Source organism: Periophthalmus magnuspinnatus, chromosome 23 (assembly GCF_009829125.3).
Source record: "Periophthalmus magnuspinnatus isolate fPerMag1 chromosome 23, fPerMag1.2.pri, whole genome shotgun sequence".
In the NCBI taxonomy this organism is placed as follows: domain Eukaryota; kingdom Metazoa; phylum Chordata; class Actinopteri; order Gobiiformes; family Gobiidae; genus Periophthalmus; species Periophthalmus magnuspinnatus.
Window position 1 is genome coordinate 5,542,596 of NC_047148.1, and position 22,949 is coordinate 5,565,544.

General features: G+C 38.9%; 1 protein-coding gene across 1 annotated transcript in view; it reads left to right on the top strand.

Annotated features, from left to right (window-relative positions):
* Window positions 1–2,016: 2,016 nt before the first annotated feature.
* Window positions 2,017–22,949, top strand: part of pdzrn4 (PDZ domain containing ring finger 4) — a 48,890-nt gene continuing 27,957 nt past the window's right edge. Inside the window, exon 1 of the mRNA XM_033989889.2 lies at window positions 2,017–2,350. Coding sequence (XP_033845780.1) covers window positions 2,282–2,350 — 69 coding nt within the window. The 5' untranslated portion in view covers window positions 2,017–2,281. The remainder of the gene's footprint in view (window positions 2,351–22,949) is intronic.

A 22,949-nucleotide genomic window follows, 5' to 3' on the forward strand; every position in this document is an offset into this window, starting at 1 on the left:
CATGAAGCTTTAGTTTTCAAGTTAACAGCCACCATTTACCTTTTGTTCAATAGAGACTGGCAATTCCAGGGCAGAAATCACCCACATGATTCTAATGAAAGTGTATGGAGTTTAAATACACAGTGGAGCACTTCCTGTATCGCCACATGACATCACAAAGTGGAACAAAGTGTTTTCAGCTTGAGAGATGACTTCAACTTAAATATGCATGTGTGAAAGAAACAAAACACAACTCCACGTATGTTTTTGATGAGGAAACATTGTAACATGGATGCATAAATAGCGTAATATGGGCCCAATAATGGAATGTCTATTGTACACTTTGTTATTGACCCAATTGGAAAATCTGCATTTGACCAATCCTTCAATATTGAGAGGAGTAGAGGGCAACAACAGTGCAGTGCCTTCGAACCCATCTCCAGATCTTGAGCTTGGCAACAAATAAATGTGGCAACAAACCAAAACCACAACTTTTTTTTAAAGAATTAAATTAATGCATGAAAGGTTAATACCACACAGCTGAAAATTCCATGGCATTGTGGACATATACAGTACACTGCAGATATGAACAATTTCCATTTTTGTAAAACGTCAAGACATTTTTTTTAAACAATCTTGACATTGACAGACTGTTATGTCCTGTTCAAATGAATCAGCCAGGATAAATAGACTTGGGTGTAACCACCAATCATATTAATTTATTACAGTGTGTTTTTACCATTAGAGTTCAGTTCATTCATCTTACACAATCTTTGTCTACTGTGACTTTCTCTCCTCCCATCATTCTCTCACCCCTGTGGAAAGGGGCAGGCGAGCTGGAAGCTAATCTGAAGCCAATCAATAGCAGTCTGTGCCTCTTCCTGTGTGTCAGCTCTGTCCAGTGCCCTTGTCTAACTGGACTCACGGAGAGGCGGCATCTGCTCGACCACTATCGCCGCACTTTGACTGTAAATCTATGGAAAGCCTCTAAATACCGGTCCTGAACACTGTCGTGAGTGCAAGAGGCTATCTGCTCCAATCTAAATGAGATTGATGCCCACGCAGAATCCAGCTGTCAAATGCAATCGCAGCCACATTATCTCTTCTATTGAAATGTAAGGGCAGAGATCCAGACAAACAAAGAGAGAGTGACAGGGAGAAAGAGAAGAGAGAGAGAGAGAGACCAGTCCAATGCCTTTGCACACTTATCTCCGCCTTCAGAGCTGATCATTGAAAAAAAAAAAAAAAACTCAAATTATTTTCAGACAATTAATCGTAATCTATGTTGATGTTGGATTCATTTTTTTAAGAGGATAGAAAGCAGTGTTCTCCCATCTGTGGTAAGGACAAGTAGAGTATCGTGAGCCCTCTTTCAGAATGCTCAGTATTGTATGGTACTTCAGTTCAAACCAATTAATTTAGTTAAACTTCCAAATTAATCCAAATGTTGAATATGTAATTTTCAGATTAGGCCTAAATTTTGTCCTGGTTTAGTTGGCGGGTTGCCTTTTGTTACAGATATTTTTATAAATGAAAAAAATATAGCATGGTTTCTTTGTGTTGATACTGTACATTCTAGGAATTCTATGCACTTATGTTGGTTGTTGTTATGGATCAACAGTATTACATGTTTTATATTTTGGGACCTGATCACTACTCTGGATTTTGTTTATATTTTTTGGTTCGTACTTGAAAAGAGTTTTGAAAAATTTGTCAGAGAATAAGGCTGATGTCACCATAATGTAGATAAAACAAACAGAATGAGATATTTAGTAAAGAACCACAATCTTGTCATCCACCCAATCTGCTCTCAGCTGTAGCGTAAATGCACTGACTCCCAAGCCCCTCAATGAGCCCATGATAGAGCTGAGTCTCCTCCCTCTCTCCCCCTCCCCTCTCCTCTCCCTCTAACCAACCAATCAGCTGTCTGTGTGTGCATGAGCTGTAGTACGGGGCAGGAGTGTGTGTAGGCAGCCTGCCACTAGAGGAGGTGTGTCTCTCCCCCTGTACCAAAAGTGCATGGTTTTAACAGCGTGCACTCACACTGAGAGGAGAGAGGAGCCAGAGGAGAGGAGCAATGATGAACTCCAGTAGCACCACAATTTAGCCAAAGTCTGCAAAGTTCAAAGGGCATTGCCTAGGATACACTGATAACGAAGAAGGACATAGGAAAGAGCCAAGGAAACGGAAATAGTGTGTGTTTTGCCTAAGGGGGAAGCTTGCACACATATATACAGACCTATCTCCCAACGCACACACGGTGAACCGGCAAGCCATCGGAGCGGTTTCCCTGACAACTAGAATGGGCTGCAATTTGTGCACCTTGCAGAAACGAGAGGAGCACTACAAACTGCTGTATGAGATCGCTCAGGTAAGTGGCATCTTAGAGTGTTATGATAAATGTACTGTAGAATGTACTGCTTCATATGGATATTTTGGCAATACTACAATAATACAAATACGAGTAAAATAGTAATAGTGTGACAGTACCTAAGCATGAGAACTTACAGAATAAAAAATAATAATAATAATAAGTTTTTATAACAATGATGAAGATTAAATTGGTTGAAGGCTGTATTTCCCCTCTGAACACAGCCTACTGTTGTTGTGTTCTTGGGCAAGACACACGACTTACACTGTTTTATCCATGCACAACAAGAATCTGTAGTGAAAGCTTTGCACTTCACAAACTATTGGACTGATGGTAAATAATGTACCACTTATTTAAGTGGCAATAACAATGAGGGTTAAGTTGGTTGCTGGTTGTAATTCTGCTCTGACCATATTGTTGTTGTGTTCTTGGGCAAGACATGTGACCCGCATTGCTTTTTTCATTCACAATCCACCAACTATTAGACTGGTGGCAATATGCAAGCATGATTACTTACAGAGATTGTTACTAATTAAAGTCTTTAGGGCAATAATGAAGAGGAAGGTTAAGTTGGTTGAAGGTTGTATTTCTGCTCTTATCATACCAGTGTTGTGTCCTTGTGCAAGACATGTGGACCCACAGCGGGAACTTCTGTAGTAAGCGCTTGCCACTTCACCAACTAATTGGGCTATTTCTGTATCTTCATTAATAAAGATGTCCCATTTCTAAATCAATTAAAAGGTACCAATTATATAGATTGTTTGCTATTACTTTACTCCTGCCTGTAATACTAGTAACCAATCTGAAAGCAATCCCCTGCTTAATCCATCATAAAAAAAAATGTATTTGGTGGTGATATCAAAGTGTTATGGGAGGACAGGTTGCAGCTGGGAGACGAATCGGGGTCAGAAAACGTTCAAAATTGAGTTACTTCCAAGGCGCTCAGACATGTATGAAAGCCTGTGCCATCAAAGTGAGTGGAGCTAGTTATTTCTTGCGCGAATTCTCTCCCCTCCATCGTCTGGCTGCTCCGAAGGGATTCACATTCACCACTATCTCTCCAGACTGTCACTGTCTCCAAGCAATACGGTTCAAACAGCGCTCTGCCAATGTGCTCTGCTGTTACCCCCTTTCACTTGTTTGTAAGGAGGAGACTTGTTTTTCCATTTTCACCCATTGAAGACAATAGATTTCTTTCTATGACAGAAATGAATGCAACTTAGAAATCCCATGTTATTATGGACTTAAAATATTCGCATTTTTTCAGTTTATAGGGTGAATTTTTATGACAAATTAGCAAATGTTTTTTGTAATAAGAACTATCTATATATTTAACTCCCCAGTGATAAGTTAAATGAATGGATAACTTGTAATAATGTGTTACTTTTGGTTGTCGATTAGATAAAATGCAAAAAAGTGTCAGTTTATGTCCCTTGCTCCCTGTAATTATGCTTTTGAGCCCAGTATACGTGAACTCAAATCAATTATTGATCAGTTTTATGGTTTTACGAGAAGTGAGGCACTAATAGCAGTGAGCACGTGCAGTGGCTTGACTTTGTTGTGGCGTACAGTAGCGAAGGAAACCTGGCCGTGTAGCGACAACTCATTCATGATTTAGGATCTTACACTGTTACAAACTGCAGCTGAGTGGGGGGTAGCCATAACAACCTTCTGAATAATTTCTCAAATCCCCGATCATACCCTTATAGTGTTCAACAATGTAACACAAACTTTATTGGTAAGCTTTTTAAATGTCCACTATGTAACTTTCTGTTGGAGGATTTGCCATCTGTTTGTTTTTTGGGATTCTATTGTTTTGTTTCACTGTATGGCATTAAATATATTTGTCTTGCATATATTCAAGTATAGATTTTTTATTGCTCAAAAAAAAAAAAAAAAAAAACAACTCAAAAACTTGCATTCTTGCTGTAGGGCAGGGATCATCTCTCCACAGATCTGACCTGTAACTTCGCCTAGTGGTGTCTGCTTGTCTACATGGAGATAGACAAGTTTAATGCCACACTTCAGCACATTCCAGGCAAAGCAATAGCATCGTCATGAAGACAAACAGGTGACAGACCCTCCACCAGAAAAGCTACATAGTACAGCTTTGATGAGCATTGTAATGATTAGCATGATAGCTTTAATGTTGGATAATGGTGTTGACTTTGAATCCTTGTCATCTCATCCACTCTGAGATGTAAAGAATACATAATCGCCTGCAGGTAGAAAGATGTGGTGTTGGACATTAGTTACAGCGTTGTGGGTTCAAAGCTTATAACGGACTGTAGGTTTTAATGAGCTGATGTGCCTGTATTGTCTGCCCACTGGAGAGCAGAGGGGACATTAGCCATGTCAAATCAAGGAAACTCAAAGAGGAGGGGGCAAATGGCTGGATAAAACAAAGGCACGAGCAGTATGCAATGAGTCTGAGATCAGTGTGAGGAGGACAACCACGACGATATGGGATTTGACAGGGATATCAGAGCAAGTGGTATTCACCTTATTCATGAAGCTGCTGTGGGCGCTGCCATCGTCATTGAGGTTGTATTATTTTTGCATGGGGCTGCTAATTTTGATAGCAAATAAGTTCTATAGGGACTACAAAGCCATTTTAAAGCCTCCCAGAGAATGTGTGCAGTGTTGAGCTGATGGTCACAAGAACCTACTTTATATCAAATTTTTGGGCCAAAATCTGCCATGTTCTCCAATTTAGTGGGATTTCCGCTTAACTGGAAGTGCCACTGCAAAGAAAGTGCGGTTCGGAGAATTTAGACAATAAAGTAGGTGGGGCCAAATAAGGTCAATACTATAAAAAAGGTGTTGAGGAAAATTTGGTTGTATGAAAAATTTCACATTCTTACAACCAAGCTTCTACTCCAGTAAAATGTCAATAGCTTTACTAATGACACAATTTCTTATTATGTTCAATAATAAAAGACCACTAAATTTCCTTGCATAATGTTGATTGCAACATAGAATATTTAGTTTTTTCGTGTTTTGTGTTAAGCCAGATGCCCATTTATCAAACATTTTTGAGTAAGTTCAGACTTGTCCTAGTTTGGTTGGTTCTGGTTTGAGATTTAGTTCCATGACTTGGCTTACTTCATTTGGGTCTTGATCAAGTCCAGATTTAATCCAAAATTTGTGTTGTGTTTTTGGACCCTTGAGACAAAGACAATACACAGATTTAGATTTGTGCCATTCCTGTCAGAATCTGCATAAGTCAAGACTGCAAACCTCTACAAAGGCATTGACTCCCAAGTCTTACAATGTCAGGAATTAGATGGTTTAGGGGTAAATGCTTTATCTGTGTCATGTAGTCAAAATATCTTATCAATACAAGACAAGATATAATACAATACAAAACAAGGCTTTCATTCAGGACTAATGAGCATACCGTTTTCTAAAGATACTAAAGTGTGTGCATCTCCTAGACTCTCAAAATGCCCATATGGTTTCCTCCTTTCCTGCTTGCTCTGTAGGTGTCCTCTGCAGTGGCATATGTCCAAGAAAACAGTCTCCTATGTGTGTGCGTGTGTGTGTGTGTGGGGGTGTGTGTGTGAGTGTGTGTGTGCTCCAGTTACCGCTAAATGTTCTGGGGTGTCTATGTGACAGTCAGGAAACACCAACCGTGCTCATTGGCAGGGCTAAAAAAAGTGCCAAAGAATGAAAGGGAAGTGCACACCAGGCAGTAAGTGTGTCAGTGTGACTCTGTCCCCAAACTTCAGGCTAAAACTGTACAAAATATCCTCACTTCTCCATCTCCATTTTTAATCCTTAGTATATCTTATACTGCTAACATGCAATACCTACCATATATTTAACTGACCCGAATTAATATCTATTTAGGCAGTTATGTCTATATTTAAAGTCTAATGTGACCTACATATGTGCACTTGCATTCATTCAATCGCAGGTGTTGTACTGATTATAAAAATAACTTGAAATGGCTCCCATCTCTTCAGATCTGACATTACATAACCTGGCCTGGTGGCATCACCTACTTATCTCCATGAAAATCCATGATTAATACCTTAAGGTGGAACATTCTAGGCAAAGCAAATGCATGTCCAGGGAAACAAATTCAAAACACTCCTGACTGGTTTCAATCTAATTTAGCTAAGTTAACAAATAGTAGTAAACTAAACTTTTTTGCAGTGCACTTTCCCATTAGTTTTTCTTTTTTTTTCTTTGTGTGGTCTTCCTTCTGCAATCTGGTCTCATTTATTCTATTTGGCACAAGCTCAACACTGTACATGTGACTGTACTCTTGTATTCCAGCAGTGCCACACCATGGGATGCCACCTGCTCATTATACCAGTGCACAGCAAAGTGGGTTTACCATAGATACATGTTAGCCAGCGCAGGTGCACTGTGACAAGGCAATGCTTTATGAACCTTGCTAACACTCCCATTTTGCAAAAGTATAATTTGGTTATTTCACACCTGTTTGGTGACTGTAAAAATCGGAATCATTGGCCTATATATTTAGTAATTTGCATGATAATAGCATGTTGATTTTTATACATGGGATGGGATTCAATCCTGCTAATGTAACCAGGCCTGGGAATAGAACAAAGCATTTTATATATATATATGTATATGTACATACACACACATATATTTATGGTGGTTTTTGATCAGTGGACAAACACTCACCAACTGAGCCACTGTCACCCACATAATTTAATCCAGAACCATAGTCATTCCATATATGTACAATCATGAACATACAATCATAGTCATTCCATATATGTTCCTTGGCTGCTGACATTTCTTTCTGATAATCAATACATACAAGCATAAAAGTAATATATGTGTTCTTTAGAAATCAAAGGTCTTTGATTTGGTGGTTGTCAACATTTTCCAAAATTGTCCAATCTTATTTTAAGCTGTGCCTTCTTTGAGCACACTTTTGTTGATGTTAATGGCTTTAAACTGCCATGTGGCCAAAATGGATCGCAGCTATTTTGCAGATTGCTGTTGTAATGATACCCCTCCCCCCAAAAGAACAGTGTTGTATTCAGCATCTTTTGGGGTATTTTGTGAATGTAGTCAAGCATAACAAGGTCCATTTGCAGTTATGTTTTGCCTGCAGCAGTGCTCGGTGTTTCCCCTCACTGTGGTCTACTCCGGGCCTATCTCCCATCAGTAGCCTGCTCCAGCTGCCTTGAGATTTATGGCTCTCGTCAGACCATTTTACATTCAACGTTTCATTTGTGACTGTGTGTGTGACCGCGGGGCTACACTCTGGACACACAAACACAGCCTGTTCTTATATTTAGCTCGTGGCACTTTTAAATTGTACCCCTGCCTCTGGCCTTCATACTATCAGTGAACCCACATAGTTGTAATGAAGTCAGCACTATTATATCTAACAATACATGGGGAACAAATTAACATCTTCAGTTCACATTTTGTTAATTTATAAACCAATTTTAATCATCTCTGGAATATATTCTGTATATTTGAGCATATTATATTGTATATTTTAATTTATTAATTTGAAACTCCAGAGACGCTTTGGACTTTTTTAACTATTGGAATGATCTTGTTCTGTGCTGTGGTCACCAACTTTCTTCTTGTAAATGGGCATAGTACACATCCATAGACTGTATATAGAAATGGACATAGCTAACCTGCTAGCTGCGGCATTCCAAATAGGAAGTGAGTATGGACAGCTCCATCAGCTCTGACTTCAATCCACTTTCTATTGAAAAACTGTTACGATTCTCTCTTTAACAGCTGCCGTCAGACTTGTCATTTTGGTCTGAAAATGTTTGTACTAACCCGCTCTACATGATCCTGGTATGTTTTTTTCCGCTATTGTGCCTGTAAATCAAGATAGAACATTAATAAAGGACAAATCAGGTGTCTTCTTTCCCCAAAGTCGCTCCCAATAGCGTTAGCAACAGGTTTGATTGACAGGGTAGCTAAACCAGCGGTGTAGGCGGAAAGGAGCATTTCAAATATGAAACTCAGCTCCAAATTCATCTCATAACTGCTAGCCTCGATTACCTTCACTATGGGTCCTTTAATACACTTCTTTATACAGTCATAGTACTCATCTAGTATTAAAGTATTTTATCGATCGCAAACCTATAAATAAGAGCCATAAGAAGCACTATGTTTGGACTGCGCTGTATGAAAAATGCTGTTCTAATGGTATATTCCAACCAAAATCAAATGAAAGATTGAGTGACTTACAGCTGATTTATAGCCATGCATGTTCTAAAAGTCATGCATGTGAATATTGTCATTATGCCAAAGGGTTTGTTAGAGCTAGTTAAATTTAAATACATACTTCTTCGTTTCACAATTGAATATGGGGTTATGCTAATTGAAATGTTCCGTATTCAATTGAGTTCCTTCTAAATATTGCTGTTGCTTTTGACGTGCTTTTGACTTTTGAAAGTACCTACTAACTTGAATTATCATAGTTTAATTTCTCTATCAGTTTATTTGACTTTTAGTGCCTATACCACATTGAAGATTTTGTTTGGGTTTGGCTGCCTGTTTTCTATTTTTTCTGTAATTATATCAGCTGCTGTTGACTTCAATTGTTACTCTTTTTTTTTTTTTTTTTTAATCTATTTTGACCAATTTTATGTTGTCCACCTGTTCCACAATGAAGCTGTTGTTTGGGTTAGTCTGTTATTTACCTTGTTGTACCTGTTTTCCATTGGGCTCATTCCCCCCGCCTTAGTGTGTCCATGTGCACCGGAGACAGCTGCAATGCCACATGTCCTGCCTGTTGGACAGCATGAAAGGGGCGAGACAGAGCGCCCTCCATCACGCCGCCCCCTAGTGTCCGGCCGGTGTCACACAGAGCAGAGGGCTGTGGTCAGGCCCTCACAGCCGTCACCTCCATATGTCCAGAGCAGGCCTTAGCCGTCAACCACTGCTGTCAAATCAGAGCATAAAGGGTGTTTTTATAGTGTGAGGCTGTCCATAAAAAGTAAAATGGGACCAAGTAACAAAAATATAACAGAAATATTACTACAGAAATGTTCAGCTTGATTTTATATACCCATATCACATCAGCAGTCAGCTCAAGTAAAAATGGTTGATGAACAATGAAACAGTGACGTCATCAAGCACTAAAAGACAAGCAGAGTGGTCAATATTCACAGGGAACAAGGAAAAGGAGGAACTTCCAGAGCATCCAATGTCCTTAGTCCCTTCTCCTTCTCCAAAATACCCAGTGGAAAAAAGAGAAACCCATAGATACGCTAAGAACTGCAGATTAAGTTCAAGTTTGTAGAGCCACAGTCAACACAGAGATGTAGAGGGTCGCTCATCCAGGGTAAGGCTGGAGGATGCAGGTTCCACAATTTATTACACTATTCATGACTCTTTTTAGAAATTAGATTTACAACCTGATTTGGTGTACACAGGGCCAGCCCTAGCTTTCAGAGGGCCCTAAGCAGAATGTATCTCTGGGCCCCTTGGCAGTGACTGTACCTCAGCTATTGGTGACTCACATTTGACGACATTATTACTGTGCTCACCTTGTCCAACTGTGGTTCTATTTATATGACCCAAAAGACTGAAATGTTTAAATATAACTTTTAAAACAGCCATTCAAAAGTACTTATGCTGCTTCAGCACACCTCGGGGGTGTAAACACAGAGCTGCCCACACTTGCCTGGTTCAAAAACAAATGTTGGTAACAGATATTTTGCTACTATATATAAAAAACAAACAAATGTAATCTTTATAGAGGCATATTTAGGCTGCTGTAAATACTCGAGCACTGTTTCCAGTACAACTTTACATATTATATTATTTTAAATACAAATGTGTGGGCTCTTGGGGGCCCTCTGGTGGCCTTGAGGCCCTAAGCAGCTACTTGGTCTGCTCGTAGACTGGGCCAGCCCTGAGTGTACATTGTTGTAGCTTATCAAAGATAAATTATTATAGCTCGTGTTGGTTGCATTGAGTCAAATGCTCCAACTGGTGAGCACTTACTTATGTTCTCAAACTATGGCACATGTACTACTGGTGCTCAAGCTTAGAGGCAGTAATCTGGTTTAAATGATACCTGTCATTGTCCTTTTATATATCTGGTCTAGATCTTTTGGTATTTGGTGGGAAAAATTTTAGAACCACTGTGCTACATAATACCAAAACATTTGAGCATAACCCTTCAGTCATTTTCAGAATTTGCTCCTGCCTACACCAACCATTTCACCATTTCAATTCCAAATCTATATGACAGCACACACTAATGATTAAATCTTATGAGCGTTAAATTTGTAGAATGCGCCAAAAGGTGTTGAAGCCATTCACCAGACTGGTCAATCTGATGTAGATTGCTCCTGTGAATGATAAAGCAGGACAGAGGGACAGAGGTGGCCACTTCACTATCCACTTACTGCTGCTGTTTTTCTGATGGGATTTTCAGATCTGCAGTGGCATTGATTGTAGTGACCTTTTCGATTTCTTCTTGTAATTGTGGAGATGGGAGTTGTTTGTCTGTCCGCATGGGTGAGTGGTTTTGACATTTACACCTGTGAGAGTAATTTCACTTGAAGTCTTGTTCTTGTATAGAAAATATTTGTGCCTTGTCTGTTTTTTTTCAGTTATAGTTACTCAAAACAAGTGTGTAACTATTTGCATTATAGTATAATAAAAGTGACTTGTGCATTATTAGCCTAACATATAACTGAACTAAAACTAACATAACTAAAACTATTGGAAGACAGGACTAATGCTGCATTCCAGTTGCCCTTGGAGGTTGGATTTTCCTAGTATTGAGTTGTAAATTTACACTAGATCACCTATCCATCTTGGAATTCCTCCTCAGAAACTCAGAAAACATTTGAGAACCCCAAGCTGGTTCCAAGTTGGAAAATCCAACATGGCTGTGCCCTGTGTATGAATGTTGTTATCCAACAAGTTCAAATAATGGTAGTACTTGAGCTATTTTCCCTGTAGTTGCTCCCTATTGTCCACCCACATTTGTGAACCTGCTCCTGCAGAGCTTCCGCAGTTATAAATGTGCTGTTATGCTACGCTAAGGAGCTAATGTCAACAAAATCAATTCACTTTGGCAGATTTGAACACTTCCCGTAGTTTTTATTTCAACTTTTATGTTGTGAATAACATATAAAATGTATTGCACTGTAATGTATTGTTTTTCCGACATGGCCACTGGAACACAGAAACTCTGAGAAAATGTTACACCGCGGTCCGAGTTCAAACTTCCGAGCATAAATGGAGCGAAGCATAAAACCAGAATAGTAACACTGGACAAAGACTTAATTCCTAATCAGCAAATAGTTTATTAAAGCAGACCTGTTATGCAAAATGGACTTTTCAGAGCTTCTAACCAGGTAATAGTTGTTTCCCCTTCTCATTTACCTTCTTAAAGTTGTATTATTATTATTATTATTATTTTCAAGATACCATATTCCCAAACAATCCCAGTTTTTACCAGCATACACCCACTGCTCTGTACCTACTTCATTCTATAAGTTGATTTTCTTTCTCACGATACGCATAGGATTCAGCTGCATTGCATAGTCACTTTGGTACAACAACTTGATGGCCCTTTGTTGTAATGACGTCAACGGCAATGTCAGATCCCATTGGGCACTGCAGTTTTCTAACACAAAAGTCAGCTGACTTGTTTCTTTTATTCATTCATTTTAGATGAATATTGTGATTTAAAATTTGCAAATTATAACATAATGATCCACGAGTGTCATAGATAATAACTATAGAGGAGACACAAGCACAATACAATAAACACAAGCACTACCAAACTGATACCCTAACTCTTAACCTTCATGCCTTAATTAAGTACTTTCTAAGCCAGTCGTTCTTAATAAACAATTTGTTCATTATAAATTAAGTCTTTGTTCATGCTTGGTAAAGTGGTACCACACCAGGATTAATCCAGTTCTTAAGCCAGGAATAAACCTTGGCAACTCCAGATATACGGGGAATGATTTTTTGTAGTCATTGAATTTATACATGGATTTGTTTTCTGCCCGTTTCTGTAAAAATGTAAAACAGAATGTTACAGGTAAAATGATCACCCTTTTAGCGCTGGCTCGGCAGAACAATAAACTTAGGTAATGGCAGTGCTCTAAAATGTTAATGTAGCGTTATGGAAATGAAGTGTAGAGCACAGATCATGTGGTGTCGTCCATCACTGTTTTAGAGGCTGGCTGAGCGCAGCAGGGTGGTAATACACAAGATTTACATGGGCATATGCTGCGTGTACCATCGCTACGACAACTGTCCCCTGGTCCACAACTAGGAGTTTAACCAGGATTGAAGGATGGTTCAGAAAAAGCCTAAAGACCCGGGAAATATAACTACTATGTATTTCATTTTTATTTTGCAAATGCAGTGGTAGACAGATTTATATTACGTGTATTATTAAACAATGACTCCAATTAGCTTCCATATATGTATTTATCTATTGGGTTAGTGTGTTGTCTACCTTGCTGTACCTGTTTTCCGTTTGAGTCTGCACCTCCTCATTGTGATTGTGTACACCATTATGTTATGTTTATTATTGGTCTATATGGTCTAGTAAAAAAACAAACAAAACAAATATATAGTGAATACAAACACAGGGAAAAGCTAGCTAGTATTAAATGCCAGTAAGAAGAGGTGGGTTTTCAGTCTCTTAAACTGTGTTAAAGATCTAACAGGCAGAGGGAGAATGTTCCTTAGTCTGCCACAGAAAAGGCTCTGTGATTTGTGTTCAGCTTGAATGTTACTATTTCTACACTTTTTTTTGTATCTGTAGGGAAATTTGACCTCTGTATTTGACCCATCCTTCAATGCCGGTACAGCAACCTGTCCAGAGCAGTGAGTCCTACATTGACACGCCCAGGGACTCATCTCCAGATCTTGAGTTAGGCTTGGTCAGGACTACCTTAAAGCTGGAGGATTTTACCGAATAAGCAACAAAAATACACTTACCCGATTTCATTCATACGTAGCATAGCTTTTCTGATTGACTGCCTATCTATCTTAACCAAACCTGCTTTCACTAGACCGTGTGTATGAGAGGACTACAATATCAAGGTAGAGAGAGGTATGAAATGATGGGGGGGTGACACAGCTCTAGTCTACTGTTTTTTGCTCCAGCAGCCAACAATACCCCCTGCACTGGCTCTGATAAGCCCAGGATGAAAGCCCTTCTTTGGGGAGACTGACACTCCCTCCACCCCTGAGACAAGAGCCCTGCACACTGCCTGTTTGCCCACACTGTGTACCTCCATGTCCCACACAAAACATTCAACAGCTTTATGGCTTGTTGTGATTTTTTACTGCTCTGTAAAAATGTCACTCTACTCTACGCATACACCCAGCAAGAGGAGTTATCAGTTCTTATCAGTCCTGTGTTGATTAGCATACTCTACAATGTGCCAAGTGGCCTGGTCAAGATGATAGGAAGCTGGAGAGAGGACAGAAGGAAGGAATGAAGAGATAGATAAAGACCAATGTAAAGATGGTGATGGAAATGTGAAAAAAAATTACATACAATTGCAGACTGCCTGCATGTGGTAGCATGGAATAGAATGTGAGCCGCTTCTGTATTTATAATGGCTCAGTCTTATTTAAAAGTCAGCAGTTAATGTTTTGTTAAGTTATCAGAAGCTTGTTACAACATGTGGTGCTGGGTGATTAGGCATCAGGGTATCTAAGGCTGAGGTGTAAAGTAACCCATAAATACCGGCCTCGCTCGACTCATTGGTGATCTTTATGTTTGACCTAATATGAGTTACGCAAGATAATATTGTTACTAGGGCAACAGTAGCTCAGTTGTTACAGAGTTTGTCCACTGATCCCAAGGATGTGATTTGAATCCTGCTCTTGACATGAACATAATTGGTAAAGCAGCTCCCACAAATGAATACTGCCGTCATGTCCTTGGGCAAGACATTTAACCCACCTCGCCCCCAGTGTCTGTGTGTGTGAGTGGGTGAGTGCTTCCTTGTTTTACAGCACTTTGAGGGCCTTGAAGGTGGAAAAGCGCTATATAAAAATGTGACAACATACCATTTGCTGTTTTGTCCTGATAAAATTACAGAAGTTATCATTCTAATTCATGGCATTACAACAAATACCTGTCTTGCATTTATTAACCTCCATTGCTTTAAAAAAAAATGTCTTTATGAAAAACATGCATTATACTGCAAGCGGGCTCACCTCTCCACAGAGTTGACCTGTACCTTGGCCTGATGGCGTCAATTTAAAACAATGACTAATATAAATTTGTCAACTGCTTTGGATAAGCCATCTTTTCCAGATCATTATGTATTCACAACCAGCGTATGGCAGCTTACAAATAACAAATTGGAGTGAAAACAAATACAACCATTAATTTCCCATTAACCACTCTCCATAATCCCTGTATTCTCCTGGTATTTTTAGCCCCCATCCTTACCTCACATTTTCCAAAACACAGAGATTACCCCTCCTCCTCCTTCTCCTCCTCCTGCTCACATCACTCTTAGTCACAGACACTGTTTCAAGTCCGTTCCACATCACTGGTCCTGTCTGTCTCTTCAGTTTGTTATTGTCTGCCTGCCCCTCTCATTAATACTCTTTGGCCTAACCTTTTCCTCTGCAGTGCCCTAGATAGGAAGTCCGTGTGTCAATCAGTGCAATGCAGTGGAGAGGAGAGTTGCATTGTCTCTTGACTAGGTACCAGTGATGCTGTAGTTTTGAAGCTGGTCTCATTATCCACTATACATAGTTCTATATACATTCAGGCACCAAAATCTGATTATTGTCTGATTTCTGACATTTACTGAAATAACATGTAAAACAGGTACATCTGAGGTGAGTAATCTGATTAGTAGGTCTCCTTTGGTCACCTTTTCACCTTCGCAGCACTCAAAGCACTTTACATCAAGGAGCCACTCACCTATTCACACTTATACACACATACACCAGTGCACAGGCGTTGGGGGCGATGCGGATTAAGTGTCTAGCCCAAGGAAATTTGATGGGATTGAACCGCCAACCTGTAAGCCAGGAATCTGACCTCATGATGTTTCTGTCAGTGATGCACCTTGTTCACACCTGTGCAGGATTTGAAGAAAATATAAAACAATGCAAACATATGTGGCAAAGATTATAATGAGAAAATGTTTGTACTTTTTACAGTTACTCTAAAAATCCACTATTAATATGACAGAACATTGATGACCTAATTTCTTTTATGAACGTACTCACACCAAAAATCTGATTTAATTATTACAATATTCTAGTTATCAGATTTGTACTGTAAATCTACCACTGATATTATAAGTTTTGCCAGCCTCACCATAATACACAGTGAGAGCACATGCTGGCTCTGCTTTGAGGAGTTACACAGATGTTGCAAGCAGCCATCTGGACCTGTTATGGATATGTGTGTGTGTGTGTTTACTACTACAATAAAGCCTCATATGGAGAAACAGAAGAGCAAATAGTTTCCCTACTTATAGTGTCATATATTCAAATGTAAATATATTGGTGAATTTGAAATTAATTACTATTTAAAAGTAGTTGATTCAAAAAGTAATTGTTACCTCTATACTATTGCTACTTTTATTGCAGCTACAATGACTGAAGGTTTCATAGCTAGTAATCTGGACAATGTTGTTCAAATCCAGGCTTGTTTACTTGCTAGACTAGTTTTGGGTCATTCTCGTCTATATTATTCTCTGCCATTCTCTCCGTCACAGCAGTTAACTACCTGATTAGAGCTACAATAACACAACCGCTACTACTACTACTGCCACTACTACTACTATTACCAATACTACTTTTACAGCTGGAACTACTGGTTCTTCTGCTACTCATATGACATTTCATCACCAACTAAGTTTGTAAAACTGTACTGACTGGAGAATTTTTCCCATTCTGCCCTCGGGTAAACGTAGATTCCTGCTTATAATGAAGGATGTACCAGATTGTAAATCGACATACTACTACTTACACAGTACATTTATTGCAGTAAAAGTCGTGAGAGTGTACACAGAAAGTGCAATCGCTTCTTACCCTCTGGATATAAAAGTACTAACATCCCTCATTACCATATTCCTCTTTTGGCAGAGAAGACGCGATACTCATCCGAGACCAAATGTCAATCTCACCACATAAAAACAGCCATTCTCTTTGTTCTGCTGCCAACAATTCTCTTTTATGTCGCACATTTTGGAGATATTTTGTAACTTTTCATGGCAACCTGCAGCTCTACATTGCAAGCATCATGTTTTATAGTCAGACATCTGGGCCCACAGTTTGTTGTCCCATGTAAATAATACATAATGCCTTGATGAAAACACTAGCTTGAATGCCTCTCTTTGCAAACCATTCTCCAAGTGCCAAGTGCGTGTCGCATAGATCCGCAGGGTGCATTTTGGGTCCAGGTGGTCTGAAAGGAGATTGGGTTACCACTGGGGTATGGGTGTCACCTTCCCACTTAACCAACTTGCATTGAAGAGTCATTACAGGGCTCAGTCAGAGACCATAGACGAGTCTAGTTACAGATAGAGTAACAGCAAGCCATCTGCATAGTGAGGGAGGGGTGGTGCTGATCACGTTTAGTGCACATTGTAACTATATAAGCCATGTGTTGATAGGTGAAAAGCCCTCAGGATGTAGAGCGGTTTGTGTAAGCTTGAGGAATGGTTGATGTCTTTGCACGGTAGTTTCATTTCATTTGGGGGATGTAGGAGGCAGGAAAAATGTGTATGCTGAAAGTAAAGATTCAGCAGCAAACAATGAGAACAATGGAAAAAAACAACAAAACAGTTCCCTTTTGAAAGTACCAATAATAAAAGGGTTTTGGAAAAAAAAAAATTAAAATAGGATTTAATTATAGTTGTTAAACACAATTGATCATTTAGTTCACATAATTTATCCATAAGACTAATGATTTTATAAGGCATTTAGATCAGGTTATATGGTAAATTTCCTTTTTATTGGTGTGATGCAATTATGTTCTGACCATATTGTCTGTTCTTATTCTACTTATGTAAATCTAAATTTAAATGGTTTTGGGTGCTTTACACATGCTAATGCCAGGGTTAGTTTAAGATACACTCTATTGTCCCTACCCTCCATCTCTAGGTCAGTACTGCCTTTTGCTGGAGGATTTTACCTATGGTGCAAGGTTTGGGTTGATGGGAGAAACCGGAGTGCTTGGAGGAAACCCACCAGAATATGGAGAGAAACATGTACACATCTTACTGAAAGGCCCTGGCAGCCGGGAGTCTAGCTCGGAACCTTATTTCAGTGAGGCAACCATGTAGCATCTGCAGTCCAAACAATAAATCAACAAATCACTACAAAATAAATAAATCACGCCACATTTACACAGATATCTTACAAATCAAATTAGTTTCTTAACATTTTAACATTACATCATTGCATTACATCAGTCTTGTATAACGCCAATCATATGTTACTCACAGACACTCAAAAAAGTAAATCTACCCCAGCTATATCTTTTCATTATTACCATGTTCAGTAACACTGGGGTTCAAAATTACACATAAATTTGACTCGTGACCCATTTTCAGTCATAATGCCATGATTAGGGAAGTCAATCAGTCTACAATTACCAGAGCACAGAAAGTGTTGAAGTGTGACTGATAACCCATTGATGGCGGATGTGATTAAATATTCAGTCCCTTGTTCTGTAGACTGCTTCCTCCTCCTCAGATGGTGAATACATCTTGATTGAGGTTGGATTGTGGCACACTGGCAGCGGCACATCGCTCACTTCAATAACAAGCTGGGTATTTTTCAGCACAACAGCAAGAACCCTTCTATCTCTCTTAGAGTCGGCGGAGTATGAAGTCATCTTTCGTATTCAAGGGCGGAAGGAGGAAAGCTGTGAATAATGTTAATAGGTGAGGTGTTTTAAATGAGCGTAACATGTTTCTAATTAAAAATGGCTAGAGGTTTAGAGGAAGAGTCTTCCCGGTCCTATAATGAAGAAGTAACTTTTAGATCATATGCTCTTTAGATTAGAGCAATGGCTGTCAAAGAGTGGTACTTGTGCCTTTTATGCCTTTTATGATCTTTGGATATTCTTAAATGGTATGTAGGATTCCAATTTAAACTCAAATATGAAGCTTGGACAAGGTTTAGTCCTTTTTGCCAGTCTTGGTTTATGAAATCTCAGGTTAAAGCTTTTAGTCCAGGTTAACCAGTGCAGGGTTGTCTTTGTTGGGTATATCCATGCAAATGTTTGGTAAGTGTAAAATCTTGGGTTCAGATTTAGTTAAGTTTAGAACTGCTTTAGTTCTCTTTGTCTTGGATTATAGCTAAGTTAACTCTTAGCTCTAGTTCCATCCGAGATAAAGTTCAAATTAGTTAAAAGGCCCGTATTACATTTTTATTTCTGGTCTATATTATAATGTTGTTTCCTCATCAAAACCATACTTGGAGTTATGTTTTGTTTCAGTCACACATGCTTAACACAGAAGCCCTGTGTATTTAGGCTTTAGGCATATTCTTATCCCTCAAAAAAACACTGTTCCACCTGGTGATGTCATGTTGTAATACAGGACGTGTTCCACTGTCATTTTAAATTCCATACACCTTCACTAGAATCATTTAGATGATTTCAGACCGGGTATTTCCAGCTGTGAACTTGAAAACTACCGCTTCACGACATCACAAGGTAGAACAGAGTATTTTGAGTTTTGGAGATGGACAGACTAATAATAAAGGGTTACTCAAACGTGCATGAATGAAGCTAAGACGACTCCCGTATGTTTTGATGAGGTAGCAGAATCCTAACATGGTTTTAATACAGAGCCTAGTGTAATGTAGTCCTTGGTTCATTCTGGTTTGGTCATTGTATTAGTTTTTGTTTGAGCCCTGTTTTGTCCTCTTGTAGTAGTGGTAATTCCAGTTTAGTCCCAATTTACAAAAGTGTCCTGGTTCAGACCCAGGCCAAGAGAGTATATGGAGATACTTGGGTGTTAAGAGTCACTGGATTAGAAACTTTTTACTGCACAAAAAAAAAGCTTAATTTTGCTTTAAGTTCAAGCAGTTCATGTGAATTTTGCACATGTATATTTTATCATCCTTCTCTGCAAAATGTTTTCAAACTTTTGCATAATTAGTTAATCATGCGTAGAACACTTACACTTTGCCTTCGAGCGCATATGCTCAGGGGAATATGTGCTTCCCGTTGGACCTGAGCCAATGGGGATAGCTTACCCTTTTAGCTCTGAATTTGTTTTGAATAATAACCCACTCATTTATGCCCACTGCAGATTTGCACGCTAATTTGCGTCCCGTATATAAAACTATTCCACAAACACTATTCAAAAAGCCTTAAGCTGAGAGACGCTATGCTAATTCACCAGTAAATATTCAGTCAGCATTTATCAAGTCCCAAATGACCTCTAGTGGCTTTCTCTTTACCGTTGTTGTCCAGTGGGTGTCACTTGTTCAATTAAGCTGAAGTGCAGAAAGGGCAGATGGGGGAAAACTGAATACACCATACTACTCATAAAAAATATAGTGTTAAAGTCAGCAAATTCAAACGGACATTTGTGGCCTCCATTTTGGCTCTTATTTCCAAAACAGCTGGGATTGTAGCGTGTAGCTGGACAAATGAAAGTGAATAGGGCATTTTGGACTGTGGTCATTTTGGAGGTATTACAGTAATTTGAAACCATTTAGAACTATAATAACTAGCTAATGGTGATGAGCAAACATGTCAATATTAGATCACTGTGCTAGTGCCAGTTTCATCTCTGGAAAATACAAGCTTTTTGAATTGTGCTACATGTGTTCAAAACCATTATCCTGTTGGACTGGTCTGCAGAATTACTGATAGTCATTTTAGTTTTCCCCCAGGATTCCCACAGAATATTGTTAACCTTGTTCAGTTGTTTCTCTCTTCAGCATTTATAGACAGAAGTAATGGCATTTCAGCACGTTTTCCAGTGATTTGTATCTTAACATAAAATGATTTGATTACAATAGATCCATATAAAGTTGTATTTTACCACATAGTAATAAAAACATGGCCATTAATCCCTGGAGCAATAAAAGTCTGCGTATTTGTGGAGGACTTTAAACAAAAACTAGTCCAAGAAATAGTGGCTGTAGAATGGTACATCCAAACAGATAAATGTTAGTGGTTTGATCCCCTGTGCTTGCGCTTGTTCTCTTGGGCAGAGACACTGATCTACACCGTGTCAAAGGTTTGTGATGGAGTTTTTTGAGATATATGATTGCTTTGTAAGGTATCAGTTTACCTATATAGGTCCACTTTTTATTGCCATCATTTTTAAACATGGAAATACTTTATAATAATTTCATAGGCCTATTAATTAGCCCTAATAAAACAAAGATTGAACAAAGATGAACAAAGATTGAATTTATAATAAACAAATCAATCAGGCTTAGTAAGTATAGGGTTGTGTTAGTTACTAAGCCTAAATCATTCTCAACAAACAAATTGTGCATTATGAATTAAGTCTTTGTTCATGCTTTATTAATGCCTGCATTTGTGTAGTGTTACCAATTTATCACATTGTAGCATTCTTGTGAACATCCTTGAACACAACAGCTACTGTGGACCATAACCTACGCCAAAAAACAAGAGCAAAACAACAACAGTCTCAACTGACTAGAGCCAGTCTCCAAAATAGACCAGTAACTGACAAATTGAACCTTCACGTCAACTTGTCAGCATAGCAACCAAGTGTTAAATATAAAAACAGTTGCATTAACAACAACAACAACAACAAAAACAACAACAACAACAACAACACATAAACAGTTACAAGAACAATAAAAGGTGTCAATTCTGAACTAAACACAAAATGTCAGATCATAACATTATCAACATTGCTGTTCAGATGTGTTGTGAAATGTGTTTGAAAACATGTACTGTACCTCATGTCTTACCACACATTCGCTTCTACCAATTATTTTTTTCATATTCCTGTTTTTTATTAAATATTCAATAGTTTTCTTGAGAATTTATGGCTGAAATAAATAGATTCAAATTGCCCATATACTGCTGCTGTACTGACGAGAAAAAGTGTAACCCCTGTGTGAACTCTGTCGCTTGTATGACTTATGCAGGTCTAAACGGTGACCCCCGAGAGCCTAATTCAAACCCGTTTAAATGTGTGCCAAGGGGCCGGAGGAAGGGGCCTTTACTGGTTAAGGGCCCTGTGCACTGCTGTTGTTTTAATGGCATATGAGAGATTAACTGCATTGTAATGACAACAGGGAGGACACACAGCAACAATAGAGAAGGGACTGTAGTGCTGGCCAAGGTTATTAGTCAAGAAATGATCCGTGTTAAAACAATATGAAGACATGAACAGAAAATATGCAGAAAATAATAAATACAGATTGATTACATCTGTAGCTATGAAAATGTAGGATGGTCAGTGCCATAGTGAGACATGCACTATGCAAAACAGAATTGTATCCCAATGACATTTGCCACAAAATTTCAAGATCTAAGCATTGTATATTTACCATTGCAAGTTAAGATCAGTTCCTTGGCAGATGAATGCAGGGCTCGCAGTGGCTCACTGGAATGCCCACTCACAAATCAGTTGAGATTCCAGGTCCATCTATATACATGCTGTCCATTTGTCCTTGAGTAAGACTCTTCACCCCTTTCTTTTTGTATTAATGTGGCGTATGAAGATTCACAGATTGCCCGTTAAGTTAAAACATTAAAGTGTACTATGCAACTTTTCCAATGTGAGGACCTGCTTGTCTTAATGGAGATGTTAGTACTTTACCTAGAATGTTCCACAGTGGCATTAAGCTCATCAATAATCAGTTTCATGAATAGTGTTACTCAAGAATATATTATTGTGCGCAGATCTGACCTGTAAAATACGCTGGTGACTTACCTACCTACTTCTTTCGTTGGAGATCGATATGTTTATAGCCGTGCAGGTGATCCACCCTCTACCAGAAAAGTTACATAGTGCGCCTTTAAGCATTTGCAAAACCATAAAAGAAATTGAAATGCAGTAATAATTTTAGGCTTTGTATGTGTCTCAATTGAAAGCATTTACCCTGAGCTAATATCCTTTTGCACATATTCCAAACCCACTCCTGAGCAGACGTATTGTGACATCTTCAGTATTGATTTGTCAGTGTGAGAATTATTCCTCCAGTGCACCCATCACCAACAAACAGCTAATTCCCCAAGGCCCCCTCTCTGTGTGACAAAGAAAAGGCTAATTTATGCATTGGCAACATGGCGCGGCAGGAATAGGCGCTGGATGCAGGCTCGTGGATCATGCTAATTGTGATGTGGTTGCCGGGATATTGGAGGAAATGAATGCGTTGTTGATGTAGTTTGTCATAACCCATGCCACCAGGACACGCAGCCTATTAGTTAAACATAGACACATGAACACGGCCCTGATGTATGAGCCCACCTTCCAGAGAGCATTATTCACTTTATGACACAAAATGAAGGAAACCGCCAGACGTCCGGGCGGTAAATAAGAGCAGGGAATAAATTAGCTACTTCTTAGGCATGCCTTTTGATATTGTAACTGTGATAACCCTTGAGGAATTTCATGTATTAGCCAAACAACCAGATGTGCTTGGTACTCAAATA